Source organism: Jaculus jaculus, chromosome 1, assembly GCF_020740685.1.
Source record: "Jaculus jaculus isolate mJacJac1 chromosome 1, mJacJac1.mat.Y.cur, whole genome shotgun sequence".
Taxonomy (NCBI): Eukaryota; Metazoa; Chordata; class Mammalia; order Rodentia; family Dipodidae; genus Jaculus; species Jaculus jaculus.
This window is the reverse complement of record NC_059102.1, coordinates 6,348,143-6,370,467: the sequence shown is the minus strand read 5'-3', so window position 1 is coordinate 6,370,467 and position 22,325 is coordinate 6,348,143. Positions and strand designations below refer to the sequence as shown.

Genomic DNA, 22,325 nt, shown 5'->3' with positions numbered 1-22,325 from the left:
CTTGCCTGCGAAGGCTAAGAACACATATTTGAATCTCCAAGTCCCACATAGCCAGACACACAGTGACATAAGCACGCAATGTCGTACATGCACCACAAGGGGCGCACACATCTAGAATTCGTTCACAGCAGCTGAAAGGCCTTGGCATGGCCATTCTCTCTCTCTGCCTCTCCCTCTCTCTCTCCCTCTGTCACTGTCTCTCAAAATGAAAATAATAAAAGATATACTATATATGTCTGTAACTTATCAACAAATACTTTTTAAATGAAGTTTTTTCTGCACCTGCCCTTTCAGGCCATTCAAACATTAGCAAGTATTTTTCTTTTTTCATCAATAAAGATTTTGGGGGAAGGGGGAGAAGCCATGTGAGTGAGCAGTATCTGGAATGGGCGAGGACTCCTGCACGCTGTGCAGTTTCCTCGGGGACTCATCATGCCAGAAGGCAGGACTGGTCTTCTACTGGTTTGGGAACCTTTTTTGTAAAGGATTGCTAACTGTGTTTGGGTCTTGCAAACACCTTCCTCAGTAGCAGGCTTTGTCTTGCGTACCTTGGGGGAAGAGTAGAACCATTGCTTTAAGGTCAGGCAGCTGTCAGCTGTGGCCCTCAGAGGAAATCCACTATTACTGTGGCCAAAATACACATCTCAGAAACGTGTGAACAATTCTAGCCTCTCCCTAGATCAGTCAAAGGCAGTTGCTAATGCCAGAAGGATCAATGTGGGGTAGAATTGTGGAGTGCTGGTGGAGGCCAGAGTCCCTAGTCTAAGGAGCAGTTGAAGAAGAGATGAAAACCAGCTGGTCCCCTTTTCAGTTAGCGTCACTGTGTCCCTTGTGTGACACACAGCAGACTTCTGGATTGGAAGAGTGCTCACTCTGCGTCACCGTGTCCCTTGTGTGACACACAGCAGACTTCTGGATTGGAAGAGCGCTCACTCTGCGTCACCGTGTCCCTTGTGTGACACACAGCAGACTTCTGGACTGGAAGAGTGCTCACTCTGCGTCACCGTGTCCCTTGTGTGACACACAGCAGACTTCTGGACTGGAAGAGTGCTCACTCTGCGTCACCGTGTCCCTTGTGTGACACACAGCAGACTTCTGGACTGGAAGAGTGCTCACTCTGCGTCACCGTGTCCCTTGTGTGACACACAGCAGACTTCTGGACTGGAAGAGCGCTCACTCTGCGTCACCGTGTCCCTTGTGTGACACACAGCAGACTTCTGGACTGGAAGAGTGCTCACTCTGCGTCACCGTGTCCCTTGTGTGACACACAGCAGACTTCTGGATTGGAAGAGTGCTCACTCTGCGTCACCGTGTCCCTTGTGTGACACACAGCAGACTTCTGGATTGGAAGAGTGCTCACTCTGCGTCACCGTGTCCCTTGTGTGACACACAGCAGACTTCTGGATTGGAAGAGCGCTCACTCTGCGTCACCGTGTCCCTTGTGTAACACACAGCAGACTTCTGGACTGGAAGAGTGCTCACTCTGCGTCACCGTGTCCCTTGTGTGACACACAGCAGACTTCTGGACTGGAAGAGCACTCACTCTGCTCAGGCACGGAGCTGACTGCACACGGCCTGCTGGTCCTGGGCCACTTTGGCCCTTCTGCTGTTCAAGGACCTCAACCAGGGCAGTAGGTTCTTCCACACCATTAATCCTCATCCATTTAAATACCAAAAAGCTGTGTGGGAATTTAGAAATTCAGAGGGTAATTGAGTATGACTTTACCTAGTAACTGCCAGGGAAAGAAACGGGCAAGTTGTAGAATGGCTGGCGTCAGGTTTCCCATGAAACCTCTTCCCCAGGTGAGTTGCTCCTGGGTAGCAAGCATACTAAACCAGTGGTCTACTTGAGTCCCTGTAAGTCAGCCATCTGTGTCAGTGGTCAAGGATGGCTGTCCTCACTGACACCTGTCTTAACTGTGGCTGCCCCCTCACCCTGGGGATCAGACTGCTCCTCATCCTACCATCTAGTGCACCGTCCACCTCATGGCCACCTGTCAGAAATCAATACCTGATATCTTCTCTGTTGGCACTTTTGGGGCTGAGGAAAGAATTTCATTAGAAAAGAAAGTTTTCTGCACGTAGACCTTGAGGAAATAGGTGCTCTTGAAACAAGAAGCTTCAGAAAGATGGCAGGGATTATTGACTCAAGCAAACAGACAAAGGGCTGGGAAGGCAGCTCCATCAAGTGCTTGCCTCCCCAGCCCAAGGACATGAGCTCTACCCCCAGGATCAAGTAAATGCCAGCTGCGGAGGTGGTCACTTCATGCAGCACTAGGGAGGCAGAGAAAGGTGGGTCCCTGGGGCTTTCGGGCCAGGCTTGCCTAATGGGTGAGCTCCAGGCCAGTGAGAGGCCTGTGACTGTGTACCTGAGGATGGCCCCCAAGCTGTCCTCTGGCCTCCACACAAGTTCACACACACATACACATACAAAACCCTCGAAAGACAAGGTGCAAACAGTCATACACTGCTGGAAACACAGTGACAAGAATTCACCCTGCGCAGATGGTGACAAGCAATCTACCAAATGCTGCAGACTGAATTAAAGACCTCGGGTTAGGAAATAAAGTTGTCTCTGGGTCCCTGTGTTTTCATTTGGGCTTGTGCGGCCTCCTAAGCCTGTGGCTCTAGGAGAATGAGCTGAGCCCAGGATCAGTCTCCAAGGTCAAAGCCATTCTCTCACTGAGACTATCTGAATCTAGATCACATTGAACCTGCTTCCTCTCTGGTGCTGAAATATTTTCTGAGGTACTCACGTTGGAAGTATGAGCTGCTCACACTCTCTGTAGAGCCCTGTCCAATTAAAAGTAGATGAAAATCTCTTCAGTGTAGAATCCGCTAACATGTGGAAGGGGAGGGAAGGGGCAGCATGTGTTTATAGAAAAGCTGATAGAAAACACAACCATGTAACCTCAGGGTGAACAGGATAAAATACTTACTCAAGACTTATATTTCTTTTAAGAACAATTAGTTTTGATATGAATCTAAAGTACCTCAGCTGTCATTTAGGATCAAGACAGATTAAGCTTTTAGTCCAGAATGAATCAGAAGCAATAACATTCTAGGCAGCTAAGAAAGTGTGTATTTGCTCACAGAAACTAAAGAGAAATCCAGTGAAGAGACCTACAACGAAAGGGAATGTTGTCTTTGAAATGGAAATACACTAAATACACTGGGTCACTAAAGCTTAAAAGAAGCATTAAAAGTGAGAGCTCTCCTTTCCTGGCCATGTGAGCCTGGGTCCCAGCAGAGGACGTTAGAGATCGGGAGAAGCAGACGTAGGTACTCCGGACGGGAGACAACGCCGAGTTGAGCGGAACGGTACAGAGAGGGACCGTGGACAGGGAAGCCCTGTCTGCTTCCACCCTCCCCAGACAGGGCTCTCCAATAGCTGCAGCCTGTAATGGGCTTATTTCAACCTTGTTTTTCAAAGTATAAAAATACAACACTTATCCCAAAATAACATTTCTTCTCTCACAAAAATAGCCAGGGGGCCATACACCGTGACACACACCATTAATTCCAGTACTTGGGAGGTGCAGGCAGGAGTTGGAGTCCAGCCTGATCTCCCTGGCAGTAGGAATAGAGTGTGTTTCTGAGAGATTTAAGCAAAATGGTGGGTTTTGGTTAGTTGAGTGACTCCGTTGTGAGTGAGCCCTGGTGGGCCATTCATACAGGCCTTGTCCAGGGTGTACCGGGTGGGGTTCTGGGCCCCAGCTGCAGACACATGGTCTTCAAGAGCAAGAATGGTGAAGAAGGGCCTTGCTAAGCAAGGCCACCACGTGTCTGCTGTGTGGCCTCAGGCAAATTACTTCCACGTAGACCCTCAGCCTTCTTAACTACAGCATTGGAATGACAGACATTCATGCCACAAGTAGAAATTGGGCCGCAAAAGAAAGCGTGGGTGGCTGGACATCGTTTCAGCCGAGAGGAGCTGAAATCCACAAGTCTCTTGCTCCCACAGTGCTTGTCACTGCCCCTGGGGGGTGGGCTGCACCTCAAACGCCTCAGCTTCCCAACCAGTGCAGCACTGAGTAACCCGCCTGAGGCCTCATGCTGCCATCTGTAGGGACCATGGGGGGCAGGATGTCGTGGTAGGTAAGCTAGTCGGAAGTGTCCCCTTAGCTTTGAGGACCGAGCCCAGTCGAATAGGTCAAGATGTCCTGATATTTTGTAGGATTCGAACCTAGGCCGGTAGGCTTTGCAAGCAAGTGCCTATAAACACTGAGCCATCTCTATTTTAAATTTTATTTATGACACACACAGAGAGAGAGATAATGGGCACAGCAGGGCCTCTCGCCACTGCAAACGAACTCCAGACGCATGTGTCACCTTGTGCAGCTGGCTTACGTGGGTCCTGGGGAATTGATCCTGAGTCCTTTAGCTTTGCAAGGTAATGCCTTAACTGCTGAGCCATCCCTCCAGCTCAAGCCATCTCTATTTTATAAAATAAGATATTTATAGTTTATAGAACCAAGTTATTGGCAAAGGCACTTTCAAAATAGTTACCATAGGAAGGTCCCATTTCAAAATAATGACGAGATTTACATCTGCACTGTGTTTGCATGCACAAAGCAATCATCTTTAAAACTTTGATGTGAAGTTTCCAGCAGGGGGCGCTCCAGGACATGGTGGTCTTAGACTAGGGTGTTTGGTGAAAGGAATGCGCTCCTGTCCTGGGTCCACACGTAGAGGTTATGAGCTGCCTGCCTTTGAAACCTGCCACTCTCTCTTCCCTGGCTACAAGACTGTCCTGACAGATGGCCTTTGGCACCCAGTCCTAGTACCAAGAGAGTGAAGACAGGCAAGTGTGGGCCAGCAGACAGCCATGCCATGGGCAGTCTCTGGTGTGATGAATGAGTCTGAGGTGTCCTGCTGAGACAATAGACCCCCAAGTCCTGAGTCTCTAGACAAATGATTGTATTTTCCTGATGTCATTACCCATGTTTCGGTGAACCCAGCATGTTTCTGAATGCTTTACTGTGGGTGACAAGGGTCCTGTGTGGCTCTGGCTCACGACTCACGCCCGGGTCCTTCTTCTTGCCTGTAATCACAGATGTGGGAGGAAGCCATCGCACTGGGCAAGGAGCTCGCTGAGCAGTACGAGACAGAGATGTTTGACTATGAGCAGCTCAGCGACCTGCTGGTAAGTGCGGGTTCCCGCGCCGTCAGGGTCCCGCGGTCCGTCCGCGCTGTCGTCGGGCTGGGCCTTCATCTCCCCTGCCATCCCAGACAGTGGGCGTCCTTTATCTGGTAAGTGCTGCTCCCTGTGCCATTAGGAGCGTGCTCTGAGCTCTCTCCTGGAAGTCCTCGTTGATGGTCATGTTGGGGTCCGTCCCCGGTGTCGTCAGGCCGTGGCTTCGTCTTCCCTGTCATCCTAGACTGTGGGCGTCCTTTACCTGCTGGTTGATTCTGGCCCATGAGCATTCCTGGGACCTCGTTCCCCCACATCAGCCAAGCATGAAGGTGCCCTGATGTGACAGAGCTGCTCGTGTCTAAGAACAGGAACCTTGACCCCCCCAGGAGTCTCCAGGGGGTCCCATTGGTTTAAAGCTTTCACCCTTTCCATAACAGGGGGTTGGGCAGATGGATAGTAGGCTGACTTTTCTCCGGCTGTGGAAGTTCTAGAAGTTTCTAATTGTTGCCCTCTGGGCCATATCATGTTTTCACTCAGCAGGTCATGTTTATGATGTTGTAACATGTATCATTAATTTACAGCAGAATAGTGCTGTCCTTTAAATTCTCTTTTTATGTGCTCCTATAACTGACTTGATGATTTAACAATTCCTAAGAGCTCACTGTCTAATCAGAAAAAAAAAAAAATCTCAGGGTGTCTCTATGGTTACTGAAATATCCCAAAATCAGAGCTGCTGACTGATGTGGCTTGTGCCTTCAGAATCCCTTGAAATGATGGAGGATGAGTGAAAAGTAATGTCAAACCTATCAGTGAGATGACCTCAGATACAGCCTCAGGACCCTCCTCTGGCCACCCCACAGAGTGACAAAGCTGAGGCCACCACACCAGGAGAGTCCAAAGGAAAAGGTCTTCAGGTGTTTTGCTCAACCTTCCTTTCTTTCTTCCTTCCAGAAGAAACAGGCTCAGTTTTACGAAAACATCGTCAAGGTGATCAGACCAAAGCCCGACTATTTTGCAGTCGGCTACTATGGACAAGGGTTCCCCTCCTTCCTCAGGGTAAGTTTGCTTCTTCTCTGAGCCAGTATCGAGCCTGGGGTTATTTGGGATGCCCAAGAGGGAACAAGAGTATTTTCTTTGCCTACACCTAGGTTTTCCACCTGATTCTTCCCCAAAAGAACTCTCCATCTGAGATTTATGTGAACATTCAGCTGTGGTAAAATATTCACAGCATACAGTTTTCTCTGTGACCCATTCTCATCTGTGCAGTTCAGCGGCATAAGCATATCACATCCATCACCACCACCTGACTCCTCGCTTCCTCAGCTCGTCAAACTCGAACTCCACACCCCTTAGACAACAACTCCCCGTGTCCCCTGTGTCGCTGCTCTGACATCTCCCATCCTGCTTTTCGTCCCTGTGAGGTTGATGGCCCTACTTGCCCCACAGAAATGCTTGGCCCTTGTGTGTGGCTTATTTTACTTAGCGTGACATCTTCAAGGCTTGACCATATTGTAGTGTGTGTCGGAACTGCATTCCTTTTCAAGGGTGGGTAATATTCCATTGTATGCCTTATACCACATTCATCTGCGGATAAATAGTTGAGTCAGTCCCACCTTTTGGCTAGTGTAAATGGTGCCTCTGTGAACATGCAACTGTTTAATTATATGAGAAATTGGAAGTTGATTTTCATGGCCATGATGCTAGAAACAGAATCCTACTTCCCTTCCCTGGGACAGGTACCACTAGACACTCAGACACCCACTACCTGATCTGCTAGTAAAATTATTTCAACTTCCAAAAAAAAAAAAAACATTTTTACATGCCATTGGCCAGTCAACCATGATTTCCATGACATGTTTTTATGTGTTCTCACATCTCTGGGCCAAATGTGGTCCCCTAGCTTCAAGGAAACTGAGGCTGTGTGTCAGGAGTCTCCCCATCAGGGAAGCAGTGCTGTGAAGGAGCTCTTCCAGTTCCAGACTTGTGCCCTCTGGCCCTGAGATTGCTGAGTCCACGGGGTCACTGATGTGTGAGACATCTCCACATGCTACCACTCACAAGACACAGGCGTTCTTTACTGAACACATGCCATTCCTTAAAGATGTGATGTGTTCATTGTCGGCCGGCTCCAGAAGGCAAGGCTGGCTGACCTGTCCTTCAGCATCCTCTCAGGGGGTCACTGGGGCATATCTGTCCTGGTCTAGTCATTGCTCTCAGGCTCTGCGGCGGCCTTCTCTATACAGCTAAGATAGGCAGCTGTCCACCAGGAACTAAGATTCTACAGAAAGTCTCGCTATCCAAAGATGAGTAAAAGAAGTAGAGAGGAATTGGACTTTCACTTAACCCAGTAAACAATAAGGCTCGGGGTTAGAGTTGCCTAGTTTTCAAAAGGCTTTAATTGATGAATGTCAGAGCACCCCAGACTGTGTCTCACAGAAGAGAGAGACCGACTCTGCACGCTCGGCTGTGCGGGGCTGTTATCATCCGTCCCCACACCATGACCCAGCAGCAGCGTGGTGGCCGCCACCTCCAGGTCTGTGTGGGGTGATCGTCCAGCCTTCCCTGCAAAGCAGCAGCCACCTGCTAAATATTCCAGCAAAGGCCTCGGGGAGACATCACAGAAGAACCCTGGTGCTTGGTCCTGCTGGCTACCCACAGCCACTGTGGGCTCCAGGGAACTGCCCAGGGTCTTTTCTACCATCAGAGGACAAAATGTGAAGTATGAATAAAGAGCGTAACATGCTTGATTAATACTGAGCTGATTTTCCTGCCACACCTGAGTAATTTTGTGGGGCTGTGGCAATATACCTATCATGCTTCCCAGATCAGCTGGTGGGGGGCAGTCAGTCTGACAGAGATGGCACCAGTTACCAAAAAGTGGACAGGATGTTGGGCGACTTAACGCTGCTGGGAGAACAAACACCAAGCTGTCCTGTCCCTTTGGCTGTTTTTCTCCAAAAATTGATCTCACCAGGTTTGTTTTCACATTCATATTAATATTTATAGTTCTCACAAGGAATAAATATTTTTGACTCTATGCACACCCCCCCCCAATTTTCATGTTTGAAAGGACTACTTCAGAATGCAAAGTAATTGACATTTTTGGAAAACTGTAGTAGTGTTTTTCTATGAGAGCTTCTATATACTTTTACTGTTATGCTCTTCTCCAAGTGTGGAGCATAGGAAATGCTCACTGCTTTCACAGTCGTCTGTTCTATGTTAAATCTTCCTGAATTCCTGAAGTGTTTGGCTTCCTATAGCCTTACAAGACTCCTGGCTGCGTATTTATATTTCTAATTAAGACTACATATTACTTTGCTTTCTGCTTGGCATTACTTTTTCAGAGAAGGAGGACATTTTTCTTTCATAATGATACTTTAAGGCATACCTAAGTACAAAGTAGAAAATATTCAATCCTTAAACTGTTCTATCTTCCATAATTTATAAAAACAGACTAAACTGGGACATGAGGAAGGCAGTATTTAACTGTTTGTACTGCTATGGCAAAATATCTCAGCCTGTGTCATTTCTAGACAACAAAAATTTATTACGGTTGTGGAGGCTGGAAAATCCGAGAATGAGGTGCTCGTAGCTTCAGTGTATGGGGGGGTCTGACCCCCACGGGTGGAAGGAGAGAAGAACTCGCTGAGACCTTGTGAGCGGACCACCTCCCAAAGCCACCACCTAACCACCATTGCCTTGGTGACTATGGTTCAGTGAAAAAAAATTGTGGGGGATGTAGACACTCAAAGCTCTGTGGGGATAAATTAGCTCTCTCTATCTCTGCTAGGATTTATTAATGAGAGAGGTTTTAAGTTGACTTCAGGCTGTGTGTAAGGTGTAAGAATGTGGCAAAATGTCCGTCTGTCTCCCTGAGCCCAAATAACCAGCAGTCCCCCACCCCGTGCTTCCCCAGTGTCCCCTGCTTCGACCTACAGAGCCTCAGGAAGCCACATGCCACTGTGAAGAACACTGCCCTAGCCCACTCCCTGTCCCGGCGCCCACCCCCACTGTCCCTCCCTCCTTACTGCAATTCCTCAGCAGGGGCAGTGCGGGGGGGGGGGGACGGGAAGCAAAACCTTGCAAGAGAACAGTGATTTCACTTTGCACCCACCGACCCTGTTTGAGACTCAGTTGACGCTGAAGTGACAGAGACTGTGGTATCTTGCAAGAAGTATGCCTTCAGAGTGACTGTGTCATCCACACAGAGGCAGCCTCAGCAACACAGCCTGTGTAAGCAAGAATGGTCACCTACCCAAGTCCACACCAAGTTCTGTGACTCTGCAGCAGACTCCAGTTGGAAGACTGGCATTTGAGAAGGACGCCCCAAGAACAGCTGCATACACTTAACACTTCTTATTCCTCGACAAGTAAAGATGGCCCAGACCTCTTGATTGACACCCTCCCCAGACGCTCCCCTCCAAGGAGGCCAGGGCCAGGGCTTTCTGCTTTTGCCTAGAAGGTGGGCAGGCTATCCTCTCCTGGGAGTTAGGTCAGGGAAGGCCCCAGTCAGATTCTGAGAACCCAAGTTAATCCCATACAGAGTCAGGTTCCTTTTGACAGGAGGAAAACGACTTAATTAGGGCTGCTGGGGAGAGACAGCTGCCCTCTGCCCTGCTGAGTTCTTATGTGAGCTCTTTGGCTAGAGCCAGGAACCTAATTAACACAGGCGCTGATTAACAGTAGAAAAGCATAAAATCACTATTAATTTTCCACATACATGAGGATGTTCACAAGACAGTGAAGTCCAAACAAATGGCCCAAGCACAGGGCCTTAGAGCCTTCTAGATGAACCACAGCTCATAACGGAGTGAGAAGACAAAGGGCTGCCCGCAGTAGGATTGTAACTTCAGGGGGGCATTACTAGAAGAGATATGGAGGAGCAGGATATAGAAACCAGGAGGCCAGGGTTAGTTTTCAGTTCATTCTTCAAATTCATCGCTGTCTCAGTGAACAGCGACCAGGGCTATTTTCCAGCGCTGTTGTATAAAGGACACCCCTATGTGAGAATCCTGGTGGCTTCCAAGTGACCCTTTCTGAAGCTGTAGTCCTGTGTATAGATTTAGTTTTCAAGAATCAATATCCCAGATTGGCATATTCCAAGATGGTATGACCTTAACTCCTTCAGGGTCTGCCTGAGCAAAAAGACAAACATCCTTCTCCACTTGACTGACTGCCTGAACCCTTTTTGACCATGCATAGGGCTCCCATGCCTCACTTTTTTTATATAGCTTTTTTAAAATATTATTATGTCTGTGTATGTGTATAAGATGTGCATATGGGTGCACATGTTCCACAGCATCTATGTGGAGGTCAGTCTCGGAGTGTTGTTCTCCTGCTTTTTTCCTCTGCATGTGCACCCATCTAGCTGGTTCTCAAGCTTCCAGGTTTTCTGGGCTCCACCTCCCATTCCTATAGACATGTTGGGATTACAGATGTGTGTTCCATTTCTGTCTCACTTAACATGGGAGTCTGGGAATCAAATTTGGGTTACCAGACTTCTTTTTCTTAAGCCATGTTTTTCTTTATTAGGTATGTACATTCTCAGTGTGTAAACGGCACATGTTGGTACCATCCTTACCCTCATCCCTGTCCTCACCCTCCAAAGAGACCCTCCTCGTTGGGGATGCCAGTTATCCCCATGGGGATTGTGGGTCATGCATTGTGGGGGTGGCCATCAGTTATGGGGAAGAGGTAATATCTCTGCGCATAATGTCCCAATTTGTGGCTCTAACAATCTTTCTGCCCTCTCTTCCTCAAATCTCCCTGAACTATGTTGGGTTCATTTTAGGTCTACTTCAGTGATGAGGTCTTGGGAGCCTCTGTGTCTCTGGTTTGGTAGGAGTTGAGTGTTCTCTGTGTCTGTCTCCCTTACCCTTGTGCTGGTACCAGGTTCACCAAGAAAGCAGCACTCTTGCTCATTTTCCCAATTACTCTTGGTTTCATCTGGGGTCTTGGTGAGGTGTGATAGGCTGATTCTCTCCTCGGGTTCTGTGTCCATTTGAAAAAAGAAGCAGATTCTCCAATGGAGAGTGAAGTCAGCAGTTGCTAAATGGGATAATCATTATTAGGTTAGAGAGAATTGAATAGGTGTTGGCCCTCTTGTAGCCCAAGATTGGTTGGAATTTGATATTGGAGAGTGAACTCGTTTTTTGGATATGGTTCTGACTTGTTTCCCAGTTCCTGATATGGGTTCTGTTCCACTGAGCTGATCTGTTAGCCAATCCAAGAGCAGTTGGTTACCCACCATGGCTGTGTGCCACTGTTGCACTTGTGTGAGCATCATGGCAGGCTGTTTGCTGCTGCGTACCTTAGACCATGAGTTGCTTGGACAGATGATGGCCATTTCCCCCCAATAGCTCATGTAGCACTTTCTGGCAGTAGACAAGCTAACTTGGGCTGACTCTTCCAGATTCCAGGGTTACCAGACTTCTAAAGAAGACCCTTTAACCCCCGAGCCTTCTCCCCAGTCCCCACATCATTGGTCGTTACTGCTCAGACAGAAGCTTACCGGCCACGCGAGGTCCATGCACCACACACGGTGTCTGTGTCAGCTCCCCTGCTTTTTGTCCCTCTGTTCTGACTAGTGAGAGCAATGCAGTCACAAGTCATTCTTCAGAGCAGTGACATTCAGAAAAAAAATAAAAAAACTGTCAAACAGATTTTGAGGGCCAGTGGTCCTGCCCCGTGGTATTATCTAATGAAGGTCATTGTTTTCAGGGAAAAGTTTTCATTTACCGAGGAAAAGAGTATGAGCGACGAGAAGATTTTGAAGCCCGGCTCTTAACTCAGTTTCCCAATGCTGAGAAAATGAAGACAACATCTCCACCGGGCGATGATATCAAGAACTCTCCTGGCCAGTGTATCCTTTGAGACACCAGGAGGGCCATACACCTGTCATGCCTACACCACTGAAGGGACCCTTGGGTGGGCTGGTGCACATGGGAGATGGGGCATCTCTCTTCGTTGTTGTACATGCTGCCAGTTAGACCTTAATTCTCTTCCCTCAGATATTCAGTGTTTCACAGTAAAGCCCAAGCTGGATTTGCCCCCCAAATTTCACCGGCCTGTGTCTGAGCAGATAGTGAGGTAATCATTTCAGATTTCTAACTAACAGGGGGTGGCAAGAAGCTATGAGATGAAGTGTGGATTTGAACCTTTGAAGAATATTTCAGGTGTGTGTGTGTGTGTGTGTGTGTGTGTGTGTTCTTTCAAAAGCAAGCAAAGCTAATGATTTCTGGCATCTTTAGAAAGGAAGGACAGTGATTGGAGAGGTACTTAGGAGAATCTTTCCCCCGGGTCTAAAGAGGTCAAAATTCCAATGGGAAGGAAGCAGCCCTCTGGATTCCCTTGACAAACTTTTCAGTAGTATCCTGTATCACTTCTTGTTTCTGGGACAAAATACCTGACAAAATAGTGGAGGGGCAGGTTTATTTCCGCCTACAGTTCAGGTTCAGGTCACCGTGCTGGGGCAGCTGTGGCAGCATGGGCTTGAAGCAGAGCTGGTCACAGTCAGTCCAGAGTGAGCAGACAGAGAGCAGCGCATGCTAGGGCCCAGCCAGCTCTCTCCTGTTCATATGGTCCAGGACCTCAGCCCATGGAAGGGTGCTGCCCACAGTCAAGGTGGGTCTTCCCACCTTGATTAACCTAGTGAAGATAATCCCTCCAGCCATACACAGAGGTTAAAGTCTAATCTATGTAATTAACCCTTCCCAGATAAGTCTAGGTTCTGCTATGTAGTTGATCAATACAAACCACCACAAACCCACCCCCCACCTCCACACTGCAAGGTATAGATTATTATAAAATGAGAAGAGATTTTTGGAGCATCTTTTCCTGATGGGACACTACTAAAAAAAAAAAAAAAAAAAAAAAAACATTCAGCCCACAGCGATGACAGTCACAGGAGATGGGATCATGCAGGGGCATTAAACCCAGGAGTTACTTTTCCATATCTGATTGAGACCTCACACTTGAAGAACAGCCTCTCTCGCCATCTCTGGCATAGAAACATGTGCCCCAGCTGGTGCTTTGATGTGAAGAGCTTTCGTTTCTGTTTGATCTCTGGCCCGGTGAAGGTGTTTCACCTCTTTGATGGGCTGCTACTCCTCATGATCTGTTTGCTCTGCATCCTGAAGTTTGGCGGGCTCCTAACCCTTTCATCATTTCTGCCCTCCCATCAGCAGTCATGGTGACAAACTAGGACCATGTGTTTGCAAAGAAGTGCATCACACGCATGTGTCTTGAAGTTTGTCATGCTTTTACTCAGACAGAGGCACCAGGCCGGTAGAGAAACATAGTTCCCCAGCCAGGTCTGTGTGCGTTTCAGGACTGCACAGAGTGGGTCTTGCCTGCTCCCGTGCCCCGGGCAAACATCAGCGCACCCCTGCCCCAAGGAGGAGGAATAATGGTGCTCTTTGTCCCCAGTATACCACTCTCCAGGGCTGCAAAATCTACCTCCTGCAGAGCCATAACACAGTATATAACACATTTCTAAAAGGACTGAACTTACCAAATGGATTGGTTAACTTCTCAGGGCAGAGACAAAATACCTGACACAAATCAGCTTATGGGAGGAAGGGTTTGTTTCAGCTCACAGTTCCGGGTCACAGCCGTCATGGCGGGGAAGGCGTGGCGGCAGGAGCCCGGGCAGCTGCTCACGTCCAGCGCAGGGCGGACGCAGAGTGATGACTGCAGCTGCTCAGCCAGCGCTGTCCTGTACAGCCCAGGACCCCAGCGCACGGGGCGGGGCTGCCCCCACTCGTGAACCCACTGAAGATAATTCTCAGGGCTAATTCTAGGTCTTTTCAAATTGACACTCACTGTAAACCATCACACCAACTTGAAGCTTCTTAAAAAGCAACAATGTTGAACGATCTAAGTTCATCATTAAATTATTGAACTAAAGAGATACATTATTATTTTTTAGAATACTAAACACACCTACTGGATGCACAAGCCCTTTTCTGTTCTGGAGCTGCCTTCGCTGTTCCTCCTGCTGTGCTGTAACTCAGGATTCCTGCTGGGCTAAGGAGGAGGGAAAATTCTCTTTAATTTCTTACCTGCCAGCACCCCCTCTTCAGGAGGCGCTGGAGAGGAAGCTGGCGTGGCTGAAGAGCCAGCTCCCATCCCCTTTCTGAGACTTGCTACCATGTTCTGAGGCCAGACCCATGTCTAAAAGTAAAATGTGTGTTTTCAGGTTAAGTGTCTAATGATTTGTCTGTCTTTACAGTTTTTATAGGGTAAATGAGGTCCAGCGATTTGAATACTCTCGGCCAATACGGAAAGGAGAGAAAAACCCAGACAATGAATTTGCGGTAATAATAATAATAATTTTTAAAAACCACAAGCAAAGCCTTAAAAAAATTCTTCCTCCCACCAGCAGAAGTGCCTGGGGAGCAGCATGGCCTTGAGACAACCCCAGGCAGTGTCACACACGTATATTATGTGCACAGTTCAGAATCCATTACCCTCCAAGTTTTGTAAAGCTGCTAGCACTGCCCAGTGGCTGGCAGCAAGGTCATTAAGACATAAGATAAGGCAGCTATGGCCGTGGAGGGCCGGGGCTTCCCTTTGTGCTCTGGTCCTGAGTCAGTCTCGGTGCCGGAGCAGGTGCCCATATCTCTGCTTCCAGGTAGGTACACTGAGGTTTGCAGGGCCTTCTGCAGGTGGCAGCCGGGGTCACTTGAGCTGGGTCTGGATTCAGATGTTTGTGAAGGACCCAGTGTGAGACGGCCCTGTCCCTCAGCGAGGTCCCCCCTCAGTGCTCGTGACGTTCTGATTCTGTGCAGGGCTGTGTGTGCGTCCTAAGCTTTCTAGCAGCTTCCCTGACCTGAACCTGTGGAATGCTGTTGTCACCACCCGTAGTGACAGCCGACCTGAAGGGTTTTCAGTCATTGCCAAGTAATTTCCCTTTGTTGCCAGCCATAGCGTCCATCGTGGAAATAGCAACACCCATCCTCATAGCCTGTTAGAAATTCTACAGACGGGTTTACTGGAGCCCCTGTTTGAAAGGTGTCTGATAAAACCAGTGTTCTGGCATGTTTTGTCCTCCCTTCTGACGGAGAACTTCCTGAAGAAAGCTCTGAGCACCCATCCTGCCTTAGACCTGGGGACCCTGGGGACGGAGCAGTCCTGATGAAAATGGCTGCCTCTCGGCTGTAATCTGGAAGCCTCAAGCTTGTGCGGGGTCAGGAGGCCCTCCTTTCTTGTGAATCCTTGGGACAAAACCTATGAGTTCTCCCATGGCCACTCTTGGGAGCCACTTCAGAGACATTCCCTCCAGCTCAGAGGCCAGTGTCCTTGTGAGTGGACAAGCGCTTGGAGCTCGGTGAACCCTCCCGCCTTCCAGAATCTAGCCCTGGCTGTTTTATCACTGAGGGCTGGTTTCTTGGACAATGCCAGCACCTGAACCTCTCCAGTGATTAGTGCTTACCGTATGACTATAATGGTGGGCACATGGTCTAGCCACAGCCAACCCTGACACCCATGCAATTACGGTAGCTTTCTGAGTGATTTATCACACGCACACACGCACACACACACACACAAAATCATGCCACTGTTTTTTGTCTCTAAACTGCGGGACTTACTGACTTTTCCTTCGCACCTCTCCCACTTGGCAATCTGTCTATTCTTATGCTATAAAGAAACAGACACAAGGAGGTCAAGCGAACTGCCAAAGGGTGTGCAGCTGGTCGGGAGCAGAGCTAAGAATAACTGAGGCTCCTGACATTTCGAGCTGTGCCCAGCCTCAGAGCTCGAGCTGCTTCTCCGGGGCCCCATTTAGGGCCTCACACTTGGATGGAGTGTTCAGAGGCCTTGGTCCTTCACACACCCGACAAAGCCTCAGGTCAGCGTGGCCCTGGCCCCTTCTAGGCATCATGTCCCTTCCTGGCTCGCAGTGTGGAGGCTGGAAAAGCTGTTGAGAGCTGGGCATGGACATTCAGAGCCTGCAAGCCTGGTGAGGGTGGAAGCTCCTGGAGTGAGAGCCCATGGGGAGAGGCTGCCTAAGATGGGGTCTGCTTAGCAGCTGCCTATGAATCCCAAAATGGATGTGAGGCCTTCCCCAAGGGTGTGGACACAGGCACTGACAAACTAGGAAGGGAAAGCTGAATGAATCCCTTTTCTCAGGCAGGTACCCGGTGGGGGCCCAGTCATGTGGACAGCAGATCCTAGACTGTGAGACAGGGCCTGCCTTTGTCCCTGAGGCCTCAGTGGGCTCTCTGCTTTCCTCTAGAATCTTAGAGATTCTCAGGCCCAGGCCAGCCTTCTGGAATTGTCGTCCCACGACCCCTTCAGTCTGTGTCCGGGTCACTGCGGGCACGCTCAGCTTCTCACAGTCTGCCTCAGAGGGAGAGCCAGAAGGGCAGCGTCTGGTCCCCAGCCAGACAGGCCGAGCAGGCGGCTAACGGATGGGGCTTGCACCTGCGTGGGCACTCAGGCCAGCCATTAACGAGATGTAGAACTGTTCACATTGTCTCAAAAAAACTGTTTCTTACAATGCGCGAGATGCCACTTTACAAAGAATACATGTTGGGAAATGGTGCTTTTATCTAAATAATCTATATATACATTGAAAAGTGAATGCTTGCTAAGAAGTCGTGAGCAGTGAAGATGTGAAATGATTATCTTCTCATCTGTGCATTGCGGGCCATGAGCTGTCCCCCTTTCTATGTCTGCATGTCCTCATGAAAAAAATAATTAGTTACAGAAGGTAAGCTCGAGGTAGAGCTTGATTAAACCCCATTTTCTTTACTGAACTTGCACCTTTGAGTTTCTTTTAAACCCAAAGTAAGGCCAGTGCAAGCTCATCTTTAAAATCTACTTCTTGAAGGAACCTCCTCTGAGCTTGAGGCATTTACATCTCCCCCACTCACCTGGTACATTTTCCTTGGCAAAGACCAGGGAGGAAGGGTTTTCTGGCTGGGAAATGGGGCACTTGGAGTACTGGCGCCCTGTGGTCATGGAACCGGGGTGCCCTTGACGCCCACCTGGCCTGCGTGGACACAGGTGGATCCTGTCCTACTGGTGATCACCACACAGATGCCCTGGGGACAGAGCCACTCGGCTGCTGCCACGCTCCCGCTAACATGTCTCACGTGTGTTCCTTTGCAGAACATGTGGATCGAGAGAACCATTTACACCACAGCGTATAAACTTCCAGGAATCTTAAGGTGGTTTGAGGTCAAATCTGTCTTCATGGTAAGGACCACCTCCCCATCCCCTCTGGCCCCCCGCCCCCACCAAAGGAAGCTTATCTTTCAGTCTCTGATAGGGTCAGACATGCCGTCCTTGTCCTCGAGAGTCACGGGTCACTGCAGCCAGCCTGTACACTCAAGTCCCAGCATGCCCGTCACCATCAGGCTGCTTGTCTGGGCATCAGTAGCTCCCCAGCCACCTCTAGCATTTTACTGAAAAAGCTATGTGCCACCCCCAATGCTAGCTGGCAGGAAACCCAAAACGAAGACTTCATTTCTTCTCACATAGTGCTTACTTTCAGCCATGGCTATGTTGTTTTGACAGTTCTTTCTCTTAACTAAATGAAAAGTTTAACAAGTTCCAATTTACATAAACTTCTTACAAAATCTCTTCCTGATGGTTTTATTTCCATTTACATGACAAATAACTTAATGAATGGAACTTGCTCATTTCAAGTAAAAATAGCCTGAAAATATACCCTTCCCCAGGCATTTTTAAAGGAATGATGATTTCCTTTTTATGAGCTCAACTTTGTCTTGCTGTGGGACAGTTTCTTTTACATGAAGCTCACATTGAGGATGAGCCTTGGGTTGGCTTCATTAGCTTGGGTCTCAGGTTTCTGGGCTGGACCAAGGTGTCAGGGCTGCAGCTTGTGAAAAGAGCTGGTTGATGGCTGGTGGTGTAGCCCGCTAGGTAGAGAGAGAGTTGGTCCCCACATACCTGTAATTTCGGTACCCAGGAGGAGAGGCAGAGGCTTAATAGTTCTGAGTCATTTTTGGCTAGAAAGTGAGTTCGAGGGAGCCAGCCTGAGCTACATAAAACTTTGGCTCAAATATAAAAAGGATCTAATCTCAATACTTGGGAGGCAGAAGTAGGAGGACCACCACGAGATCAAGGCCACTCTGAGACTACATAGTGAATTCTAGGTCAGCCTCAGGTAGAGCAAGACCCTACCACAGGGGGTGGGGGGAGACAATAACAACAACAAAAGCCAGTGTTGCAGTCCGGTTCGCATTGCTGTTAGAAATCACCCAACCAAGAGTAGCTTCTGGGAAAAAGAGGTTTATTTTAGCTTACAGGCTCGAGGGGAAGCTCCACGATGGCAGGGGAAAACGATGGCATGAGCAGAGGGTGGACATCACCCCCTGGCCAACATAAGATGGACCACAGCAACAGGAGGGTGTGCCAAACACTGGCATGGGGAAACTGGCTTTAATACCCATAAGCCTGCCCCCAACAATACACTCCCTCCAGGAGGCATTAATTCCCAAATATCCATCAGCTGGGGAGCTAGCATTCAGAACACCTAAGTTTATGGGGGACACCTGAATCAAACCACCAAGCCAGCAAACAAAAAAAATAAAATAAAAACCAAGCTGGATGTGGTAGTGCATGCCTTTAATCCCGGCACTTGGGAGGCAGAGGTAAGAGGATTGCCATGAGTTTGAGACCAGCTTGAGACTACATAGTGAATTCCAGGTCAGCCTGGGCTACAGTGAGACTATACCTTGAAAAACAAACAAACAAAAAGAAATCTAAAACAAAATGATCTGATTGAAATGTGTTTTTGTTCACATCTTCACTGTGGAACCCACCCAGGGTAGTAGCACTTACCTTTATAGTTAGTCCCTAAGACAAGTGGTTATTTGACTCAAGGACGTGGCTAGAATCTCTCCTCCTAAGCTGTCTTCACCCCTCTCCTTTGCCTGTTCCAGCATGAGCTCTGGGTCCCTTTGTAAGCTTATATCTTCATCCTCCCACCTTAGGCAGCCAGAACAGCACCTCTCCTCCTGCTCAGAGCCCCCAGGACTTTGCCCCTCCTGGAGACAGAGTCACTTTTGCATTGGGTCTTCTAGTCTCTGCCCCAAAGCTTCTAGATAGACAGAAAGCAACTAGGACATTGGGTGATGACAATGTAATTCCTTCATCACGCCATGTGGAGCTGATAACCATGTGAGACTCAGAAGAGCACACATTTCACACACAGACATGCTAATGTCATGGGGATTCTAGGAGTCAGTGGGCTGTGGATGCTGGAGCATTCTAACTCGGACTGGGCCACCCTGACTGTAGGTATGACAATGTGACTTGGGCTGTGGTGGCCATTTGTAACAGACGGAACCTGAGAGCCGAGTCACCTCAGAATGACATGGCTGAATTTACTCACTGTGCCTCTTGGTTTGGACCCCATTTCTTGGTGGTAGCCTTTAGCCCTGAGGACCATAGGAAACCATTCTTTCTTGAGAAGAATGAGATCCGTGGTGGTGAGGAACTATACAGTTTGATGAAATCTTTCCCTGGAGTTGGTGCTCAGTGGTGCCATGTGCCAAGGATGAGGTATGCCAAAGTGAGACCAGGTGAGGGTGGCTTTCCTGGGTGCACAGGTGACCAGGGACACCCTCTGCAATATGCGTCTTGTTGACAGTGTCGCTCCCTCCAGTCACACTGAGGGGCAAGTGAGCAAGCAGGCGGCATCTGTAACCACTTCCTCCACCGTCAGCCAGTAGTGTACACAAGGCTTTGGTGGTCCACAGGGGTCCATGCTTTGTCCACTCTGGTCTCTACTCACCAGCACCCTCACCATCACTCAGACATTCCCAAAAGGCTGCTTACCAATTGCAAGGGACACCAGAGACCCAGAGCATGGCTGGGGTCCATTGCCCCTCCCTTAGGAGGGTTAAAAGTTGTTGTTGGGTTTCCAGGGCCCATCCCGGTTGGGTCTACAGTTAGAACGAGGCCTAGCTGGAGCCAAGCTCCCCACTTTAGAGCTGGCACCCAATGGCCAAGCCTGACGGCACCCGTGGGGTCCATGGAGCCTCATAAAGGTGCCAGTTCCCTGACTCCTATGCTGGTGGTCCCGCTAAGCAGTGGTGGGTCTGCACCTGTGGCAGTGTCCTTGTGCTGGAGACCACAAGAGGTGTTCCTTCCCCCTGGCGTGCATGGCGGAGGCCACATGGCCCCTCCCTTGCCTGACCTCACCAAACAGGGCAGCAGACTTTGCAAAGGAGTCAGGCTTTCTCCAGAATCTTCCAAATACTTAAAGTCTTGACCCTCTATAAAACAAGTCAGGAGCAAGAACACAGTTGGAAGGTCTTCTATGGGAAACAGCGCATGTTCATGGCTATTGTCCTGGTCTGACCATAGGTGTGCACTCATAAATTCGTGTGTCCTGGGCTGGAGGGATCGCTTAGTAGTTAAGGCGTTTGCCTGCAAAGCCAAAGGACCCTGATTCAGTTCCCCAGGACCCACGTTAGCCAGATACACAAGGGGGTGGACATGTCTGGAGTTCGTTTGCAATAGCTGGAGGCCCTGGCATACCCATTCTCTCTTTCTCTTTCTCTGTCAAATAAATAAAAATAAAATATTTTAAAAAATTCAAGCTGGGCATGGTGACACACACCTTTAATCCCAGCACTCAGGAGGCAGAGATAGGAGGATTGCTGTGTGTTCGAGGCCACTCTGAGACTCCATGGTGAATTCCAGGCCAGCCTAAGCTAGAGTGAGACCCTGCCTCGAAAAACCAAAAAAATAAAATAAAATAATTCACGTGCCCTGGAGCTAAGTGGCCTTACTTTGGACACTTCAGGTGAAGGCTCTGTCTGTGGACCCAGGTCGTGCCAGCAAAATGCGCGATGCTCTTGACGGAGCCGCAGTTGATGGTAGTTGATGCTGGAAGACATGTTTGTGAAGGGCAGGAAGGCCGCCAAGCTCAGTGCGTGGTGGAGGCTGGCTGACGTCTTGCCGCCTTCTCGCCCTCACAGGTGGAGATCAGCCCTCTGGAGAATGCCATCGAGACCATGCAGCTGACCAATGACAAGATCAGCAGCATGGTCCAGCAGCACCTGGACGACCCGGGCCTGCCCATCAACCCGCTCTCCATGCTCCTGAATGGCATCGTGGACCCGGCGGTCATGGGAGGCTTTGCCAATTATGAGAAGGCATGTGACATGCCCACTGCTTTTAGAGCCCTGCCCAGGGATGGGCTGAGCCTTCCAGACCCTGTCCCAGGCGCCCATCGGCTGTACTGGTCTCCCCGAAACACCTCATCAGAGGCAGGGTCCAGTGGCAGCCTCGGGACAGGCAAGCCTGAGGGAAGCATGGTGGCAGGGGCAGGGTGCTCCCGCAGCCAGGAAGCCCCCTGTCCTACACATGGTGGGCTGTCCGAGCTCCAGAAAGAGACCCTCAGCTCACTTCCCAAAGGCCTTGATTGTTAAGGGCCTAGAGAGTTCATACCAGAGAGGTAGCATTGGTGCAGTGGGAATGTCTCTGACCTTGGTTAGTGGAATAACATGGAGCCTGGGCCAAACCAATGACTGCTGACCCAGCCCATCACCCAGTGCTTCCAATGCTTTTACTGGCAAGGCCACGCCCATTTGTTGACGTGTGCCTCTGTTTCCCTGATGCAGCGAATGACACAATTGGGACACTGTATGGTGGCCCATTTGGCCCCAACCTGTCCTTTGCAAAAAAAACTCAGTGCCCTGAATCTAGATATGTAAACCCCGAGACAGGTTCTGCCTCAAAACCAGGTGTGGAGTGGAGGGAAAGATGGCATTTCTCAGTGTCTGTGGCCTTCAGGGGTAGGTCAGTTCCCAGCAGGAGCAGGTGGCGACTGGGCCGCGGGCACAGCTGGGTGGGCCACACCTTCCGCCACCCAATGGGACCAAGCAGTGCAGAGCCCCTGTGGCCTCACCAATTCCTGACTGTCCATGTGCCCCGGGTTGCATTTGACCTTGGATCTGGAGGTCGTTGGCGAGCTCCGTGCATGGGTGTGGGTCTGCGTTTATGCACGGCTGTCTCCCCGAGGCCCCAGGCACAGCTCTGTGCCGGCTGAGGGATCGCTGAGTGGCTCTTCTCTCCTCCACAGGCCTTCTTCACAGAACGCTACCTGCAGGAGCACCCTGAGGCCCATGGACAGATCGAGAAGCTCAAGGATCTGATAGCCTGGCAGGTACGGAGTCTGATGGCAGCTTTTCGAAGCGAGGGT

General features: G+C 49.5%; 1 protein-coding gene across 3 annotated transcripts in view; it reads left to right on the top strand.

The window, feature by feature from the left end:
- The window catches only part of Dock1 (dedicator of cytokinesis 1), a 561,057-nt gene that overhangs the window by 509,176 nt on the left and 29,556 nt on the right, over nucleotides 1–22,325 (top strand). For all 3 annotated transcript variants that reach the window (XM_045145312.1, XM_045145301.1, XM_045145308.1), the window contains exons 39-46: nucleotides 5,057–5,146; nucleotides 6,089–6,193; nucleotides 11,858–11,999; nucleotides 12,148–12,226; nucleotides 14,370–14,454; nucleotides 17,255–17,341; nucleotides 21,100–21,276; nucleotides 22,206–22,289. In XM_045145312.1, the coding sequence (XP_045001247.1) occupies nucleotides 5,057–5,146; nucleotides 6,089–6,193; nucleotides 11,858–11,999; nucleotides 12,148–12,226; nucleotides 14,370–14,454; nucleotides 17,255–17,341; nucleotides 21,100–21,276; nucleotides 22,206–22,289 (849 nt within the window). The remainder of the gene's footprint in view (nucleotides 1–5,056; nucleotides 5,147–6,088; nucleotides 6,194–11,857; nucleotides 12,000–12,147; nucleotides 12,227–14,369; nucleotides 14,455–17,254; nucleotides 17,342–21,099; nucleotides 21,277–22,205; nucleotides 22,290–22,325) is intronic.